Source organism: Cavia porcellus, unplaced genomic scaffold, assembly GCF_034190915.1.
Source record: "Cavia porcellus strain 051 isolate PalLab524CR breed Dunkin Hartley unplaced genomic scaffold, mCavPor4.1 scaffold_28, whole genome shotgun sequence".
Taxonomy (NCBI): domain Eukaryota; kingdom Metazoa; phylum Chordata; class Mammalia; order Rodentia; family Caviidae; genus Cavia; species Cavia porcellus.
Window position 1 is genome coordinate 26046385 of NW_026947511.1, and position 21668 is coordinate 26068052.

Genomic DNA, 21668 nt, shown 5'->3' on the forward strand with positions numbered 1-21668 from the left:
ACCAAAAGATAGAATAATTTTTCACAGCTACTCCAGGTAGCTGGATAAACACTGCAGAAATAAAATTAAAAGAATTAAATTAGTACCATGATACTATTTAACTTGGACATTAGCCAGAGACCCAAGCTATAGTGTGGGAATTCCTAACACTATTTCTCCTTATATAGCACTTACATTTTATCAAGTGGCTCAACACATAGAAACCAAAATAATGATTAATGATAAATTTTTTAAGCTGAGAATCAAGCCAGTAGAAAAAATATTTTCAATCATTAGTTTCTTAATATTGTTCAAGTAATATGAAAGACATAGCTTTCTGTTCTGAACATAAATAAAACTGCCAACACTACAAAAAGCTCGTTTTATAGAACTGAAACAATCCCCAAACACACATCAGAGTGCATGTACCCTAGTAAAATACAAGGCTTCTCAAGAATATTAGCATATGTAAATAAAACAGAAGTAGAGGTATCAAAACACCAATTGAGTTTTTAAATTCCTTAAAATTGTGTTTAAAACTTCAAGTAAATTAAGAACTTTATGGGTAATGTCGTAATACATACACATATATATATATATATTCACAAATATATCTAGATGTATATAAAATATTTATGAAAGCTAATTTCCCAGAATAAAGTACAGTACATACTCCACATTTCCAAAGATAAAGAATATGAATTTGGTCATGAGCCACCAATGCAAAAAAAAAAAAAAAAGAGAGAGAGAGAAACAGAAAGAAAAAAACATGAAAGCGTTCAACATTTTTAAAGTATTGCTTATATTCAGTTAAAGAATAAATAATTTCCTCTAGAAAAAGATTTATAAATGATTGGTTTTATTTTCATCTCTACAGAGTAAAAAATTAAAGTATGTGGTCACTAAGGTGGACAGACTAATAATCTTTTAAACTAATAATGGCAGAAATGGGTACATGTCATTGGTGTCCAGAAAGTGACAAATCATGGGACATCTGAAGCAAGGAGTTCAAGTATGTTGAGAGTTTATTTAAACTATTATATGTGCCTCAGAACAAAATCGAGACCCCCTAGAAGAAGAGACAGCTGGAGCCAAAAGATGATGAACCCACTGAAGACACATTTAGAAATAAAGAATTGTCATTATCAGAAATATTGTAATACTTCTTTCTTTTTTTATATATTAATAGTTGAAATAAAATCATTTGAAAACCCATTAAGTTTAGTACATGGAAAACAGAAGTGAGATTCTAGGTTTCTGAATTTCAGCATAAAATAGCAAAAAATGTGCCTCCAGAGTTGTAAGACCAACATCTCCAAAAAAAACGATCCCTTCACTGAAACAAGTCTACTTATTCACTACATACAGATGATCAAAAGCACAAATTCCAAAAATTTTAAAGTATCATCTTTTTTAACAACCTAGGAATAGAACACTTGCTAGATACTCTTTGGTGTTAGAAAAATAGAAGATTTTCCCATGAAATATGGGAACCTAATGGGCATTCTGATCAACTATAAGTTTTAGTAGCACTATGGTTACTACAAACTCTAGATATAGCACTTAGCAAGAAAATCTCGTGCTCTAGAGAAGCAAAAGAAAAAAATTATTCATCCCCAAAGATGTAACATCATTTTCTGATCCTCAGACCATTTTGTACTTAAATTAACCCTTGCCTTGTCATAAAGGAGAAGCTTACATGATTTCTAACTAATTATAATGTAGTCAATATATATTCATGTTCAAATACCCCCATATATTTGGTCAAACATATTTAGATAATACTTATGTAGCAATATAAGGTTTAATGATTATTCTTACTTAATTACAAATTAGAAACTTTAAAAAGCTATTCATTCCTTTTGTAATAATAAGCACTTATACATGACTGGGTAAAATGCCATTAATAATTGTTTAATTTATATTAAAAGGTACATTTTATTTATGTTGATATGATACTAGAAAAATAACTATTAAGATAATTGTCATTGCTGTCCCTCCAGTGTTTACTTAGCAGAATCAAAATTTTACTAAGAGGAATTTCTTAAGCAATGGGTCAGCTACCACCTCTCATCATTACAAGAGTATATAATGATTTCTCAGTTCAGACTCTTCACAACAATGATTTGCAGAGAGAGAAAGCTTTAATGTCCCTGTATCTCTGTAATTTACACCCTGAGAATAATTACCTCACTTGGAAAACAGTGACCAACAGGACTAAAGGAAACTGTAAGTAATTAAAAGAAGACTTTATCAGATAAAACCACAGTGAAAGAGACTTCTTTCAGGTAGAATACTTGGATTCTGTGGATGCTTAAAATACAGCCTTCTAACAAAAGGTCTCAGGAAGCAGTAGCCTTAATAACCTTAAGTCTTCTGCCCTTCCTAGAACCACTCTCACTAGCTGGTTGAGCATCTGCAGTCACTTCTTATTTTCTTTACCAAGTTATTTTATTGTCCAAACTGGAACAGTGAGTAGAATAAAGAATTGTAATGTTGAATGAACACTTTAGCCGCAGGAAAGAGCATGTTAATAGAACGTGGTAAAAATGTAGAGAGAAAGACAGAGGATGGGGATTGGAGGGGAAAGGCAGAAACAGAGAGAGCGGGAAAGATTAATGTTGAAAGAGAAGAGAATGCAAAGGGCATAAAGTCATCTGGTGGTAAGTGAAGAGTGTGCTGTGTTTATTGTGACTTGGTGACAGATGGGATTTACATGGATTGGATCTGAACCTCATAGTGTTTATTTGTTTAAAGCCAGCTGGTAGCCTCTCCTTCACTACCCATCCATCAGTCATTTCTGATACAAGGATAGGTCTTCTCAACAGAATCAAAAAATGATTGCTTAATTCACAGTAGTTGTCCAAATCTCTGTATCAAGTGATTTCCCTGATGTGAAAAATACTTAAGCAGATTTTAATATTAAAATATTTTAGATAATTTATTTAAAATATGAGTAGATTTCAACATATTCAAATTCTTTTGTCACATAATGGAACTATCACAAAAGTGTAATCTGCCATGCTCCCAAACAACTAAAAATAATTTGAAATTTGAAATGAATAAATAATCCTTTCTGGTAAGAACCAAAATATGAAGTCTGATCAGGAAATATAGTGAATGTTAATTACAGTGAAGTACATTAATCCCCCTCAAAATACTCTTCCTCATTTTAAACACAATTATTTTTTGGCACTCTCTGAAGCTGTTCTGTAAGTCCTTCATCACGCTTTTCATTGCATTCCTGTGTCTGCACTGATGTCCTGAATCCATTCAGAACATTTTCCTAACCACAATCGTTTTGGTTTTGGAGAAAATCCAGACGTTAAAATAGTGCCAGATCTTGTGAATTGGTGGATGAGTACACCCTGAAATGCTTTTTACAAGCTCACCTTTCCATTGGATGGCATTCAGTAGCAGGACTTATATTGTTTAACACACCTTGTAGAAAAAAAGACTTTCAGAACTGCTTTGCCAAGTGGTAAGAAAGAGATAAGCATGTTCAAGTGAAGGGAGATATTTTGATGATATTAATTACCATTAAATTTAAATATTCATTATATATACTTCTTACATAGTACTGTGATGTGGTGTATCATGTAGTGTATTATTCTTTGGGAAACCCACATAAATACTAGAAATTACTCAGGAAATTTATTTGATGAACTGGGTTATACTTCCTGCCTCCAAGGACTAAGCACTACACACTAGATACACTGAAATATTTGTATAAACAAATTATCTCAAAATAAATGAATCCTTTATCAAAGAGAAGACTGATTTACTTGCTCGGTTTTTAACTGAAGAAAACATAAATGGGGGGCTGGAGGTTTAGCTCAGCGGCATAAGCGCCTGCCTTGGAAGCAGGCAGATCATGAGTTCGACCCCCAGTACCGATAAAAAGGAAAAAGACAAAAAAAAAAAAAAAATAGAAAACATAAATGTGGGTAAAAGGTAGAGATAGAATGGAATGAAAGGCAGAGAAGAGTATGTGAATCACAAGATGGAGCAGAAAATTAAGAACACTTAAAAGAGTAAAATTTTTCCTTTACTTTGGGCTCTAATCTCAACTGAGTTAAGAGGGGAATTTAGTCTAATGTGTTCAAACAGAAATAATACTTTATACATTCATCAAAAAAGAATGTTTTCATTCAAGAGAATACAATACACATTAGTAATTAGGATATCATATTAGTCCATTTTCTGTTGCCAGTAACACAATGCCACAAACTAGATGAAACATAAAGGTTTATTTAGGCACAGAGCTCTGGGGATGCACAACTGAAAAGCATTATCTGTTAATGACCTTCCTGCTGCCAAATACCAAGAAGAGGTGCAGGCATTACATAGTGAGAGATAGGAACAGTGTGTGTGTGTGTGTGCATGTGTGTGTGCACGTGCATGTGCATGTGCTGTTCTTTCTCCAATTTTATAGAACCATCAGGATTTAATACTGGGACTACCACTCTAATCACCTTAGCAAACACATCATCTCCCAAAAGCCCCACTTCTGAACACCATGGTCAGACTGGGTCGCTACCCTCTTAATATTTCACAATGGAAACTAAATTTCCACACATAAATCTTCGGAGGATATATAAACAATACCTAAACTATAGCAGATACTAAACCAAGATGAGCATTGAAGGCTCCTCAAAGCCTTATTGGAACAAATTTATTCTCTCATTGAAAAAAATGGAATGACCTTTAGACTTTGACATCTCATTATATAAGATTGTCTGTTGTCTGTGACATGTGTTTCCCGTCAACTCACCATGATCATGCTTGTTTTTTCCCCTCACATCTTTAGATTTTATATTCTCTTTATTAGCAAAGGAGTCCCTTTCTCACCTCTATCTCTCGTTCCTTCAAAATAGCATCTTTTGATGCTTTTTAGACCTTACAGAAGCCATAGATTTTTCTTCCCCTGGGAGTTCCCTAATGTCTAAGGTTGGATATGTGGACAAAATTCTGCTTGTTTTCTTGAAATAGCTTTATATTTCAAGGAATCTTTATAATGAATAAACACTAAGAAGTTACAAGTAGGAACAAACGTATTAACTTGAGGATTCTCTTCTGCAGTGTTTCCCAAGATGTGATGTGTAGATTAACAGCACCCACATAGAAATTTGTAAGAAATGTAAATTCATTACCCTACACCAGACCTAATGAATCAGAAACTTGGGCCAATGGGACAGGTAGTTAAGGAAGGAGGAGGTTTTTTTCTATACACTAGTTTGAGAACTACTGATCTGTTTCATCTTAGTACCATAAATAACAAAATAATCGTTTTCATTTTTCAAAAACAGTGTTTCCTTCAGTTAAGGAAAGAAATTTCCCCATTCTTCCAATGAAAAAATATTTTACCCCTGTTTTGTACTTTTTTTTAACTGTTCATGTGAAGGTTCTCATAAGCATCAAAAGGGCTTCACCACAGTCTTATAAAACTGTTACAGAAAGCTTACTATATGAAAATGAGGGGTATTCACAGAATAACGTGGGAATCCCAGAGCTACAGATGTTACCATAGAGATTGATCAGGTCAGTACCTCACAGTCTCCAAATCTTGCCCCAAAGTTGTCTATCTTTTTATAACTGACTTTTCTCGTGTCATTTTTTCCCAGATACCTTTATCAATGAATGTGTCTACCTTTCTGGCATACGACCAGCCCACAATAAGTTACTGTGGGGTGCATCATGAACTTCTCTCTCATAAATCCTTTGAAACGAATGCACAGGAAGATACGATGGAAACACATCTAGAGACTGAGCTGGACCTGAGCACAATCACAACAGCTGGCCGAATCAGTGACCATAAACAGCAGCTGGCCTAACTAAACTAATTGGTGGCCAATGTTTGCTACTAAAACTTTGTAACCTCAAGGACAGAATGAGGAAGATTTGTTCGTTGTGACTCTAAAAGCAAAACAAAAATCCCCTGTTCAAATAAACAAAAATCCAAGATTGATTCATGAAATAAAGAAGACATGAATTGTTTCAAGTCTACACTTTGTAATTAGCTAAGTTGTGCAGTATTTTTTTGACTTAAAGAGTATGATCCTAAAAGAATCGTTTTTTCAAAACTCATCCTACCTATGTGTAAAAACTGTACAGAGCTAATGTATTTTTCATATTGTAAAGTTTCAATTCTAGAAACAACTGGTATGTACAGTGCCATAATTTAATTACATTTTACTTTACAAACTTTACACATTTCAGTTTCTAAAATTTTAAATTAACAAAAGTTATATCTTGTGTTATTCAGAGTTACTCAATTTTGTAGGGACTGTTTTGTTACTGCTTTTGTGCCCAGAAACCTTGACTCTAAAATTCTGTGCTGTATGCACGCTTTTTATCATGCTTACTGCGTAGAATTTTATCTACTTGTTCCAGAAATAATACATTAACCAAAAAAGATTTAATTGTTCAGACTTGTAAGAGGTTCTTCAATACATAGACAGGTTTTTCTTATAAATGAAAAAAATCAAAGATTTTTTTTAACAGTTCTTCTCAGACTTAACTGTTGCCTTGAATTACAGCCTAGTTTCTAAGCAGTGAAATGTAATGATAAAGAGGGATATTTTAACAACTTATTTCCGAATGAATGACTCATTATTTCATTCTTCTGAATAACCCTTGTTTAGGGTGGGGGGAAGCATGGACAAAACATCACTGGAAACAAAGGCTGTAACCACAGCAACAGACTTTGATACACTTAAAAGGTGCAGCTGCCAGTGACAAAGAAAAACTTTTGTTACATCTCATTATGTTCAGGCCAAGGTGGGAGGAGAGAGTATAATAATTGTACAGTAGCAATTTTTCTTCTAATTAACCTAAAGTGGTTTACCTAAAAATAACCATCAGTCAGTGTGAAATGTGCCTGGTTCTTAAGACAACTTTTCATTTAGAACTGTGAGACTATATTTTGGGACTATCTCAGAGAAAAAAGGTATGAAATTTTTCTTATTGTGTGCTACGTCAATTCTCTCCTGAGGGAGAACTTTAAATATCTACAGCTCATTCGATAGAGACATGAGCCAGGTTGGAGAATTTCATCACTCCAGTAGACTGTAAACATCTTTAATATGCTCTGCATTTTTTATATAGCCATCCACAATGGAATCAAGCTCCAAATTATCTGAACAGTAATTCAGCACAGACCCCAGTCCAGATCAAGCATTGATTATGTGATTGTATATAAAGTTAATTCAAATTCAATTAAGAAAACCTGATTTTTAACCAATTTGTTTCTGTTGTTTACCTGATACAGATTATCATTTCAAAATCTTGTTATTTTTATCTATAGTAATCACACGTTCCTTTTGGTTCTTGAGGACTTTTTAAATATAAAAATGCAAGTTTTGACTATTGTTGCACTACAACAAATGTTTTCATGTTGTCATTTATATTCATAGCATCCAAAATAGAATGCAACTATGTCAATCTAACAGAGGTCAAATACAATCAAAATGATAATGAAAAAATCAGTGAAAAACAATGTCAAACAATTTCTTTGTCTCTTCCAAAGAAATTAAATCTACATATATCTACTTTTATACTGGTTTATCACAGCAAATTGACGACCAACTCCAAGAAAAATGGGAGTAAAAACGGTAGAAGAATTTTTTGTTGAAAATACACACTCAGGAAAAATAAGGATGCAAAATACTGGAAGAAGCAAACTATTAACACTAAACCAAGGACTTGTATCAAATACATAGCATCCCACATTCTGTAACATATTATACATCAATTACTTGCTATTCAAAAATTTGTGTCATTTTAAGTCTAATTTTAATCTTTATTTTTAAAATTTCTATATTGTATTATTAAGTACTCTTAATCCCTTAAACTGAGGCTTGGCTTTGCACAAAATTTATAAAGACTTATAAATCTATTCATCCTAGATCTGAAATCTAATACAAAATTTTATTTATGTAAATTAAATTGTCATTTGCAATTTTTCTTCATTAGAAGCTATCCTTGCAAAGATTCCAAAGGAGAAATTTCATTGGTATAATTTACTGTAAGCCAATTTCTAGACACTTTCAAATTGAGAAATGATTTTTAGAGATTTTAAAGTTCCAAAGAAGCTTACAAAATACATGTTCCCTTGAGATCCTCAAGCAATGCACAATTTTTTTTATTTTTTATTTTTTTGTACAGGGACTCTAACTCACAACCTCACACCTGGCAGGCAGGTACTTATGCTGCTGAGCTAATTCCTTTTTTTTTTTTTTTTTTTTTTTTTTTTTTTTGTCTTTTTCGTTTTTACCGGTACCAGGGATCAAACTCACAACTGCCTGCTTGCAAGGCAGGCGCTTAGGCCGCTGAGCTAAATCCCCAGCTCCCCCCCCCCCTCCCGCTTTTTTTTTAAGACAGAATCTTGATATGTAGTCCCGGCTGGTCTCAATTTTCTAGGCAGTGCTCCTGCCTCAGCTTTCCAAGTGTTGAGATTACAGATGTGAGCCACCATCCTGACTACAAAGCACTTTCTTTAGTATTTTAAATTCATGTAAAGCAAGCAACAACATATAGTAGCAATTGCCGTGGAACTGTAGCTCTGAGCATCTGAGTTCCTAAGCTACAGTCAGGCAAATAATTTGAAAGAAATTTGACATTTCTTATATTTGACATTTTTCATATTTGAAATTAGACAAAATGATCTTAAAAGAAAATAAATAAATAAAATACTCTGTATTATTTGCTTCATTTTTGTTCTGCCACATTGGAGGCAGGAAGCAGGGGACAGTGGTGGTGTCGAAAACCTGAATAGTTGGTTTCTGAGATCTTTATCACACATTTGCAATTTATATTAGTTTGTGTCTAAAATTTTTATTTCTAACCTATTTTTCCAGCATTTTATAATCTTCCTTTCCTCCCTCTACCCTCCACCCAGTCTAAATTTCCCTTCCTGTGTATTGCTCACCTAACCACTAAAAACTATTATCTGTTTTTGGGGTTGAAAAATGGAGCATTTGACCCAGGGTAGTTGCAATAACAGCAGCAGCTGTGACAAGCTATAAAGTTATGCAGTGTTTTGAGGCTTACAAACCACACAAATTATGTCATTTCATTTTCATAGCAACCCTATGAAGATACATTAATCTCAAAGAAGCTGAGCCCTCACTCAAGAACACAGAGCTAGTTATTGGCACAGTTGAACCATTTTGAAAATTCAGAGGTTATTAGTGTTCTCATTATACTAAAAGCTTTCTCTGTCGGATTACAGCCAGAGACCTTCCAAAGACCATGGATAAAATAAAATTTAAAAAGTATGACATGCCATCTAGTAATCTTGGATTTTATGCAGTTCCCTCTGTCTGTATATTAGCTAACTCTTTATATGCACTATTCTGGGCTCTCACATTACAATTATTTGTTTAAAAGTACAGTAAGTCATGCATTTCTTAATGTACAAGATTATTTATACATGTGCAAAACAGTTACCCCCAACATGTGATTGTAGATAGATCAAGGTGCAAAGAAAAATTCAAGAATCACAAAGAAAGAAACCAAAGACTCTAAAAGAGTCTGTGTGGGCGGTACTAAAAAAGATCCATAAGTCAAGATTAAATACATGTTCAACTGAACACACATTTGATTTATCGTTAATGAGGAAGACATTTTTTTGTTGTTGTTGTTTTTTGGTTTTTTTTTTTTTTTTCCTTTTGCTTTTGGCAAGATTTTTTGAACCATGAATATCTTATAATAACTTTATTTTACTTCTAAGAAAAATAACTACAACCAATTCAAACTGATGAAGGTTCTCCTAAATCTAAAACCCATAAAACTGTATAGATTTTTAATATAATTTATATTTAAGAAGAAAAAAAAAACAACTTCCCCAAACTCAACACTCAAAATAAATGACATAACACAATTTAACTCAAGTCTGTCTTACTCAATTAGCTTCATAGAAATAGCAAAATATTTATGGGAAAAATACTTTCTAAAATAAAACCACAGTTTACAAGAATAAAAATATATTTGATTTTGATTGCTCCTGATTGGAAAATATATATCATCTTTCATATTTAAGATTCAAAATAAGTTTTGAAAAGCAAAGATTATAAAAACATATATGATTGTGACCTGTCACTAAGGCTATCTGCCATGGACAAGTATCCAGGATCAGTACTTCAAAATTCTGACATAATGGCAAGACTAGTTTAATTTTATCAAAAACCCTAATGGTGAAAAAGTGCATGAAAATTTAAAACCAACACCAAAGTGGTGAAGGAGTATTTTTAAAGATCTCTCATGGCTTGCATTAAATTCTCTTGTGGGGTAAAAGGGAGTTTATATTTAAGTTTTAAGTTTAGCATTAAATTCATGTTTAAAAATTTGATAGTTGATTATCTTTATATTCAGGATAGTGGTTTTTAATTAGCAGAGTACCTGAGTTATCTAGGAATTAAAGAATTCTTATTTTCTCCTTTCTCCCAAATATTTATAGAATATTTGTTTCTATATGACATTTGTCATCCAGAACAGCTGAATAAAAATTTTGTGTAAATCAAATATTTCAAATGCACAAAGAGAACTTGTTGAATAGATCCTTCAGTAAACCCATTTTGTTTCCTATTATAAAATAGTACCTTCAGTTAATTGATTCCACGTATCATAAGTTAAATAATGCAGTATATTGGTCAAGTGAAGGTTTTATGATGTCATCTTTACCTCAGACTCAGGTTTGGAGTTGGTCTATATGAGGGATCAATTTGCATTAGTTCTATTTATTGAATTTATCTAGATTAGTGTGAAAATAATATTAAAATAACATGGCCAGATAAAGTTTACAGCTTTTATCTTTGTTTAAACTTTTGCTGCCTGTCACATACTCAATTACTGTCAAGAGGCTAAGATTAACCTAAATCTTCAAATAATTCTTCCTCATTCTCAGCTACTCACAAATGATTCTTAAATACTCGCTTGCCTCTATTAATGTCTTCAGAACCTTTTTATTAAACTGCAGAGATGTCTTTTCTATTTTTTTCTGAAATTGCACAAGCCTAGCAGTGCGTTGAGAGATTGTATTAGCACTTCACCACACTATCTGAACAGGTAGCATGTGTATAAAACATACTTTTCTTTCATAATACTTCAAGCTTTCATAAATCATTAAAATACTCTGTAACTCACATCTACTAAAATGACCACTACTATAATTATAAAACACAATTATAGATTTGAAACAATAAATCCAGCAAAGAAAGTAATTTTAACACCTTCAATGTAATTTCATTACATATGCCCATTCTGGCACCTCTTCCACAAAAGAAAATTTTTATCTAAAATACCTAGGATAAACCCAATTGTAGATGACAAAAAGAGACTCAAGTATCTGGATGAAGACGTGGTAAAAAGAAATGAAGAGGATAAAATATTACACCAACTGAGAGGTAAGTGAAGAAAAATTTTATTGTTATTGGTTAATCTGCAACTGACTGTTAAAATTGAGTCATAAGATTTATAAGAACAAGTATGCCATCAAAGATCATCAGTAAAAGTCAACATAATCATTAGAGATATAAGAAGAAAGGAATATTCATAATAGTAATATACATTAAATAAATGATTAACAGATATAGATACAATGAATGCTACTAAAATGGTAATATTAAGAATAAAAATTAGTTCAGCGACGTCGCATCATGATTATTCCTCCAGGTGAGAACAGAAAATCAGAGAACAGAATTTAACTAAATACCAAATGATTTTTTTCAAGGTCAAATTGATGTAGACCCAAAGTATAAACCCCAAATTGATATTTCACTCAAATCAGTAGTTACATTAATTCACATACACCTAGTAGAAATCTGACATAGATAAAAGAATTGAAGTTTTAAATATATTCCATCTATTCCTACTGATTTACATCAATGATAAATTTCCTTTCAACTAAAGATCCATAAACAATATACCCTAAACAATCAGATGTCAAGTGGTCACCCATTATTTTGTTCTGCCATAGGCAATTCTCAGAATGGAATGTTCATCAGAGTGGGGAACCAGACATATGTTTCTGAATTTCTCTCTAGAATTTCTTCATGAGGCACTTTTACTAATACTGTATTACAAAATACAGAAGTCACTGTTTTAAGCTAAGATCCTAGAAGCCACACCAGCTCTAGTCCAACTACACTTACAACAGAGATATCTGGAGAAAAATATTAAATATCTTTATATTTATTTGGCATCTAAAGAAAAAAGTCTTTAAGATGTCAACTTTTTTTCACCTTTAGATTTGATGGATTCTTAAATTCAGTGTTTTAACATCTTTCTTGCCAGTTTCCTCTAACAAGCTTCAAAAAGTTTCTTGAATTAATTCTGCATTTTACACGTGGCTATTCCACAATAAGCTCTTGTTATATTTCATCATTTTGTGGAAGAATAACATAAAGCAGGCATTATTGACTTATTCCTTACCACGATTCCAGGTGTGTGGTTAAATGTTTAAGCTTAATATAACACTTCGGTATCACCACAAAGGAAATGGAAGGAGAGTCTTCTAACAGGTTTATGTAATCTAAAACACAAAAGAAATTTGGGCCCACTCTTTTTAACTCAATAGTTTTCAGAAATGCTAAATGTATTCCTTTCTGCAAATGAAAATATAAATTTCACTATAGTGAAAATGAGGTTTGGTTGTCATCTATTATCACTTTCTGAGGACAGACCTATGTTGCATAACTGCTACCAGAAGGAATAGCTATTTAATTATTTCCAGGAGGAATGACTTGATACTACTTTAAGAGATAAGGGCTAGAACTAAACACCAATTTTTCTAAGCATTTAAACTATATTAACTCATCTAGTTTTCTATTATATTTAAAGAATTAACAATAATCCTATGAAGCAAGCAGAATTGTTTTCACTTACAAAGTAAGAAAAATGATAAACTAAATAAATATATACAGCTAGTAAATTGTGGAGCAAGGAATCAAATGCAGATGATAGATATACTGACAAATGGACCCCTACTAACTGCCCTATTTAAGGATATAACTGAAGATATTTTATCAATGTCAATAATATTTATAATATACCTAATATTTGCATAGAGAAAGGTGAAAATCTTTGAGAGATACATAGATTATGTGACACAGACCCTGTTCCAAAGGCTTTCAGTCTTAGCTAAAACAGAATAAAAAGAAATCTACATTTAACTATTAAACATTACAATAGCTATCTTTAAAACCTGTAAGTGTAAACAGAAAGTATAAGAAAATAAAATCACAGATAGCAGTGTTGTTGGGATATCTCAGAACAAAAATGAGAACAAAGACAGAACTAAAGAGACAGTCTTTAGATCAGCAAAATGAAGATGAGAAAACACATAGTTTTGCTTCTGGACATCTGTTATTCGATAGTATTTGTTAGATTTGTGTTTCGCTGGAAGAGAAATGTCAAACTCAGTTTCTGCCTTGCTTTCCTAAAAGTTAAAAGTCAAATTGTATTCTGAGCACAACAAATCTTTTGATAATTTAAAGTAAAATATCTCTCACACTTTTCTCATCTGTTTCTCTTTAAACTCCTATTTTACCCATTGGATTCTGTCTTCCTTTGGAGGATTGAAAACAAATTATATTAATTCTTTTAGCCAATTTTAATAAAATGATTACAACCATTTTGAAGACTGGCCCAAGCAACTCCACTAATTTAAAATAAGTATGTGAATTATATCAACTGTATATTGATATACAATTGATATTGTATATCAATTATATGAATTATTTAACATTTTCTTAGAGGGTAAGGATGTTTGGCATCAGAGGAGAGCAAATGACAGTTATTATTTTTGTCATGTGAACACACACATGGCCTACAGATTTACTGACTTTTTCTGTTTCGCTATTTTTAGATTTTAGGTAAGAATTCTTGAATACAAAGCAGAATATTTCTTTTAAATTTAAAAAATTACTTTCCTTGCTATACTTTACATATAAAGAAATTAAAATAGAATGTAATTAAATGCTATCATCAGAATCATTTAATGAAAAAGAGAGCAAAACTAGAACTCACATTCACTTAGAATTATTTTTCACTCAAAACATTTTTATAAATATATCAACATTTAAGAATTTTCAGGATCATTTCTGCCTTAAAAGTACAGATAACTAAAAAAAGTAGATAACTGTCAATAAAGATTTTTTAATCATAATCTCATATATATTCTTAATCGGAGAAATTATTCATAAAAAACTATTTTGGCCTTCATTAAGGTTTTTACAGGTCAAAAGCCTTCTCTCTTCATCAAATTTTGCTTGTCATTTGGCCTGTTAATTTGCAGTTATCTTTATATTGCTTTCATAGTCATAAATTTTCACATATTCTTATTCAGTGTTTTTCCTTTTAAATAGCAACTATCTGTTAAACTCTGTCATATTACTTGAGTACAGTATTTTAAATTCAATTCAATCAAGTATTCATTTATTATTAGCTCTTAGAATAATATCCCGCAAACTGTGATACAAGACAAAGTGATCAAATCTTTAAAAAGAATATATAATTGTAATTTACTGTGATATTTCTAAAGATGAAGTCTGTGCACAATGCTGCAGAAAGAAGAGACAATTAGTTTTACTGAAAGAAAATCAGAAAAGGACTGACAGATTATACTCTGATTAGACCCTGGACTTTCAAGTTTGCTAACCGTGTAACTCAGGTCTATCCAGTAGGCTCCATGCACAAATCATGATTACCATTTAAAGAGATGGAGATGTCTATGAATATTAGCTTCTTGAAACCCAGGAATATAGCAGTTTCTGATTCTGATATCTTCACACATATACCAACTTTATTTCTTTCAGGATATAAAAGTTAAAAAAGAATGTTTTTTGTACTGGGAATCGAACTCATGACCTCTAGCCTGGCAGGCAAGCACTTATGCCGCTGAGCTAATTCCTTGGCTAAAAAAGAATTTTTAAAAATTAGTTGCTTTCCATAATCCTCTAAATTCAACTCTCAAATAAAAAACATTCATTACAGCCATTCCATGAAATATGAGTCATGTGCAATTCTTTCAATAAATAAATAAGTAAATAATTTAATGAATTGTCTGAGTTTTTTGTTTTGTTATCAAAATGCCCGTGTAAATCCTATATGTGTGTGTGTGTGTCAAATAACCTATATTACAATTCTATCTTCAGGAATATGTGAAAAGAAATGTGGATGAAATGTATTGACCTGTGCTATTTAAATTTTCACCATCTACTGGTTATGACATAAAAAATGGCATTAAAATGAATGAAAATTAGATTATATGTAGAGAATCCTTTGTATTTTATTGCATTGTTATTAAATGATTTGTTAGGAAAGTGAAAAAAAAATTAGTAAGCTGTAAATTCACTTGATATACCAACAACTAGAAATAGTTGTTTCATGAAGTTCTCATTCTCATTAAGTCTTTCTAAAATATTTTTTTCCTCAACAAGTATCTCTGTTTGAAAGAACACCATATTCCCAAAAGTTTCTATTGTTTATTGGTACTTAAGATGATTCTTATTTAATACTAAAGAATGCACATTGAATTAATCTGAACCAAAATAGTATTAATGATTTTAATAACTAGTTCAGGGCATACTTTTCTGATTACTTAGAAAGATGAATAATTCTAATTCTAGAATTTCAGAACATATCAATATTAACACGAAGAGAAGTTATCATGAATAATGCTATTTTAATGAATGTCAAGGGAATTGTGCCTAATGTTCTAAAATAGTTTTGGAGCCTTATAAAGAATGGATAGTATGACAAAAGCAGCCACAAGAATCCCCAATATTGAGTTATTTGTTAAATTCAAGTAGATATTTTAAAAGGTAAATTACATATAAATGTTTATTCTAGATAGTTATCTACATTTTGGTCCATGTTGTATGGTAGTAAATGAGCCCACAAAATTAAATTCACTAGAGTGCAATGAGTTCTTTGAAGTTATCTACAACATCTTTAGTGTGAGTGCTTCGAATGTTGTTTTTGAACTGTTGCACATTTAAGGTCTATAAATTTGTTAGTGAATATAAATTAAATTATATAACAGCCTTTTAGGTTTTATAAATTTCACAATTAGTCTTTTGAAATCTTAGGAAGAGACACCAAAATATAGTGGTTGCAAAAAGAAAACTAATGTTCTTTTCATTTTATAGGACCAACGGACTAGGATTAGTGTGAAATACAGATATTTACACTCCAACATGGAATAAAAGAGGAGTAGAATGAAACGGTGATGGCGACTAGTTAGGCAATTGGACATCCACAGAAAAACATGGAGAAATATTATATCTACATCTTTAAGCTGGAAATTCCAAGTACATAGCTTATAATGTTAGATGAAATAGAGCATGAAATAGAGTATGAAATATACTTAGGCTCTGGATTCAGCCCTCAGCAACTGCATATATAAACAAGTATTTTTGAAAATGAAAGTCTTATCACTCTTTTTCAGCTTTTCCCCTTACATGCATTTCACTTTACAAGGAATTGTGACCAATTTTCAGATAGATATGCCTTAAAATTAAACTTTGACACTTTAAACACTTTAACACTTGACACTAAACACTTTAAACTGTTGACCTAAGAGCGTGAGGTTGTGAGTTTGATCCCCAGTACTAAAAGTAAATAAATAAATAAACTGGTGATCCCAGGAAACAGCCTACATTCTATTACTATAAAACTGAATTGCTCATTCTATATGAAATTTTCTATTAATTACCCCAAAACTCCTGCCTTGAAACATTTGATGTAATATAATGTACACAAAAAGAAGAAATAGGCTAAATTAAATTAGGGTTAGTACAGACACATAAGGAAACAGTCAGAAGGAGGTGAGACTTAACCTGAATAACTTCTCATTCCTTTGATTTATGTGGGACAAATGTATCTTGCATATCTCTCTACCATCAGGACAGCTCGTAGGTGATCTTCATGGAAGAGCAAGCAAAGAACAGTTCCAGGTCCCTAAACAAACTATAAGGAAAATGAAAAAATAATGCATATTTTGCTTATTTTCCTGCTCCTCGTGTCTGCCTCCTTTCTTCTTTCCTTCTTTGCTTCAGTATTGTATCACCCATGATATACATATATCAGCTAACACGATGAATAGGACAAAACTGGGAAGGACAAAGGTTGCATTAATTTATCTTGCAATGGGGACTGCCCAGTGTCACAGTAAAGTTCCTAAAAGAGTGAAAGCTCACCAGAGAACATAAATGAGGTTGTATTTAACTTATCACCATATCTGCCAATCAAAGCAAGATCCCAAAGTAAGTCTTTAATTTTTTCAATAAATTGAATATCCCAGAATTTAAGAAAAACTCAGACAGGCACAGAAAGTTCTCCCTTTAAAAGATCTTTTGATGCTTTTCATAAAAGCAGCTCTTTGCTTATGGCTCAGTTTTTAGATTCCTAGGAATCACTTGAATAATAAGACTTTTTTTTAACATAATTGTACATGTGGTACTCTATGAAAGATCTAGTAGCTTATTAATGAAAATTATTTTAAAAATTAAAATTTCTCAAGATTTTTTGTCATTTCATTGTGTGGCAGTAAATTAATGATTAGAGAATATTTACATGAAATTACTGAAATATTTAAAAGGTTAAAAAGAAATCCACTATAGAACTTTCCTATTTGTCTCCACAGTCATATTATCCCAGACAGCACACCAATCTTCTCAGGAAGTATTTTTTTAATACATGAAAACCAGCCATGCTATTCAACTGTCCATGAAATTTACAAATGGTGAACTTCCTTCCCAAGCAAATCTTAGATCATCTAGCATTTAAGCTATTTCACTGTGGAGAGAAATCATCATTTAGAAGTAAGAACACCGGTTAGTAAATTATGTGAGGAAACTCCAGCACAGCATACTTCAATCACTCGAGTATTTTTATCCTCTTGGAAAAAAAGTATCAGAAATGAAGCATGAAAAGCTATTAACTGAGTCATTCACACATTGAATAGCTGTTGTTGTCAATTTGTTTCTTCAACAGAAATAATAAACAACTGATTTATTAAGTGAAAATTATAAAAGTATATGTCCATTTTCCCTCATTTCACTATATCATAGACACATTATAACTGTCTTGTTTTATACTCGACCTAAAATCATATGCGTTCTACTGCTTCAGGCTCTTCCTTAATTCCAGTGTTCCTTGTATTTCCTTTGACATGTTTGCAACTTAGTTCCCTTTTCTCATTTTCATTTTCATTTTTCTGTATGTCCACAGGCATAATTTATACATATTTTACCTTTATGTAACTAGAGTCTAAAGTATGGATTTCAAGTTGAAGAAGAAAATATTTACATAATCACTATGAAGTGAAATTTATAAGCACTTATTTGAGCAAATTTACATTGTTTTCTTTCTAAGAAAGAGGTTTGTTTTCTTTCTGTGAGGAGGTAAACAGAAGCATGAAGATAATGGAGAGGTGAGTATGACTGCATGTGCCTGTAATCCCAGCACTCAGCAGGTGGAGTCACAAGGATTAAGAACGTGAGACCTGCATAGATGTAGGCGAGGCAGGTAGAAGGGACAATATGGACTTCAGAACTACAGAGAAAAGAAATTTTTAATGTTCAGAACTGAGACAAGAAGGCTTCGGCTCATTTTTTATCTTATTTAATTTTATAATACAGAGAATATTTTCCTTGAGCATTTATTTTCTAATCTTGTGATTAATTTTATCCTTGGTAGTCAATTATTTTTTTTTTCATTTTGCTACATAACAACGTATACTACATTCTGTCTTCAACCTGTTCTGCACTCAAAGTAAGAAAAATATTTTAGGGATTTGCTTCTACATTAAAAAAAAACTACAATTGAGAAAGATATACATCATATTAAGAAATATCATTTTTAAAACAACATACAAGAATTGTATTTCACATGAAGGTCTAGGGGAAAAAAATCCCCCGTAGAAAATGGTAATGTTTTATTTCTGATGAATACTGGAGCACTGTAACACACTCTGTCTCCTTAATATTTTGTCTCATGAATGTAGAGCTGTGTTACCCTCAATAATGTGGAAATCAGGCTAATTTTCCTCTTGAGTATTCTGACTTCCTCCTTTAATATAAGGTTCTTCTTTTCCTTTTTCTAACCTATTTAGTTAATCTTGTGTTATATGCCTTTAGACATGCAATATAAATTTATTTTTGAAGAAGTGAATTATAAGAAAATAAACTAAAAATGCTATTATGAAAATGCATTTTTGTTTCTTATTGAAATGGTGTCATTATCTGAACTTTGAGTATTTTTTTCTAGCATCATGTCTAAGTCCCACTATCTCATCAATGGCACATCTTTAAATTTTTATGTTTTTAGCTTGTCATGGTGACACACACCTATAATCCCAGCATCCTGAGAGGCTAAGTAGGAGGACTGTAAATTTGAACCCAGTCTGTGCAATGTAATAAGATCTTTTCTCAAAATAAAAAAATAAAAGAGCTAGCATGTAGTTTAGTTCAAAGGTCCTGGGTTCAGTCTCCAGGAATTTATTTTAAATTTTTAAATGTGCAACTTAATTTATGAGCTATGGAGAAAACTCACACATCACTCTACTCATATACTGTTTTTCAGATATAAAGATCACTAATCAGAGCATGACATATGTTATGAGGCATTTCTTTGCTATTAAAAAACATTCTTAGGCACTGAACTTAAAAATAAAGCAAAACTATGCATTCAAAAAAGACGGCTAGGTTTAACAAAGAAATTCTCAATAATTGTAAAGAAAGATACTACTACAGATTCAAGTCTTCAGAATTATCATTAGATGGTTCTTTTTCTAATCTTAAATTTTACCTTGTTTCACTAACACCTAATCAAATTATGCTTATAGATACTACATTATAATTGTGGGAAAATAATAATTCCTCTATCTTCCTTGCTACTCTTAAGCTCCTCAGTCTGGACAGCCACCCACCGTTGCAATCCCAGCCCCAAATCATATTTTTTAAGTGCATCCAAGTTTGTCTGTATAAGACTATCCTCAACATTATTTCATGATACTATCTAAAAAGTTTCCTTCCACCTATATTTAGAGAATTGGGGCTAATATGTGAGTTAAATTCTGAAACTTGAAACATAGATTTTAAATACCATATAGGTAAACTATGGAATAAATATGAACAGAATTCTAAAAATTAAGATTTTAAATGAATATAATTTCAAATTTTATCAAAAATTTCACCATGAGGCACTTTAGTCGTAGTCCATAGAAATTTAATGTAGAAGGAAAATATTTCATCTCTAATTTTACATGGACTCATTCACATGGAGAATTTCATGCACTTTATATGGTTAGACCTTAACAACCACATATATAAAGCGTGCAATGAAAAAAAATTTTAAGTGTAATAAATTTCCATGGGCATCTAGATCCTATCTTCAGTTCAACCTTCTAGCACCCTTTCACTTCTTAGACTTAAGAGAAAAGATGTCACATGCAAGAAAAGTAAAATATATGTCAAAATATTGCATTTTGTTCACAATTATTATATGATTCCTATTTCATAAATTTTCCTTGAAACATTAATAATAAATTGGGATCAATATATAAACCATATATCTAAAAATATATTAATATTTTGAAATACAAGATTTTTACATCATTTTTCAAATTATACATATTTCTGAATTTAACTTCAATTCTGTTCAGAGAACAACCTTTTTAAAACAGAAACATCTTCTTAACAAATACAAAATGTATTTATAAATCTGGGCATAATTGTATTTATTTACCAGTAAAAATGTACATTAAATGATTTATTAAAACAATTTCATAATACATATACAATCTGTATATGCATTTCTTTATTTCCTTATTTATTCCAGAGTCTGTAGTTTTTTTCTTGATTTTCCTAAAGCCATTATGTTTTGGTATATCATAAGTATGAATAAAATTCTACATATATAACTACCACCATATATACAAAACTGAGTAAGAAATTTGAATCAGTGCTTCTTAATTTTTTGGTCTTAAATACTGAAAGATGTAACACACTCAATGCATGTCTCACGTGAAGTATAGAGCTGATTTGGATCAACTCAAAACAAGGAAACCCCAGGATGAGATCTGAGTGTGAGATAAATCAAATTTGAATAGCAGAAAGATTGAAATCCCATATTCAAGACCCTACTTTATCTATCTTGAAGGATCCTGTTTGTGCCAGCTCAAAACCTCCACAGTTCTGTCACAGTAAGTTCAGGCTGTATCTCTTAGAATTACTTTGGTCCTTACCCACTGTGGGACTCCATGCGGTACAATATTTAACTAAGTTCAAGTATACATATATCAGTACTATTAAAGTCCTTAATCAAATAACAGTACAAATTAGACAATTATGACTACCCAATTGCTCATGAAAATGGTTATAAGGAAAATAAAGGAGAGACAACTCCAAAAATTAAATGTAGATGTTACTTTCTGCAGTAAAATATTAACATTTATGTATCTAAGGATTGTGTTATTAGAAATACAGTTGAGGAGAATGAGGCAAAACAAAAACACAGGTAGTTAGATCCCAGATACAGAAAGAGATTATTAAATCAGAGCTGCTTCTATAACTGATTTGGTAATACCATTTATTTTGATATTCCTTATTCAAAATATACAAATCACCTAGAGAAATCTAGTTGTTTAATCTTTTTTTTTTTTTTTTTTTTTTTTTTGTAGCACT

At 31.5% G+C, this 21668-nt stretch overlaps 2 protein-coding genes across 10 annotated transcripts in view; one reads left to right on the forward strand and one right to left on the reverse strand.

The window, feature by feature from the left end:
* Window positions 1-5985, forward strand: part of Lrrtm3 (leucine rich repeat transmembrane neuronal 3) — a 158469-nt gene extending 152484 nt beyond the window's left edge. The window contains exon 3 of the mRNA XM_013156832.3: window positions 5604-5985. Within this exon, the coding sequence (XP_013012286.2) occupies window positions 5604-5813 (210 nt within the window). The 3' untranslated portion in view covers window positions 5814-5985. The remainder of the gene's footprint in view (window positions 1-5603) is intronic.
* Window positions 1-21668, reverse strand: part of Ctnna3 (catenin alpha 3) — a 1637747-nt gene that overhangs the window by 1071548 nt on the left and 544531 nt on the right. The window lies entirely within an intron of this gene.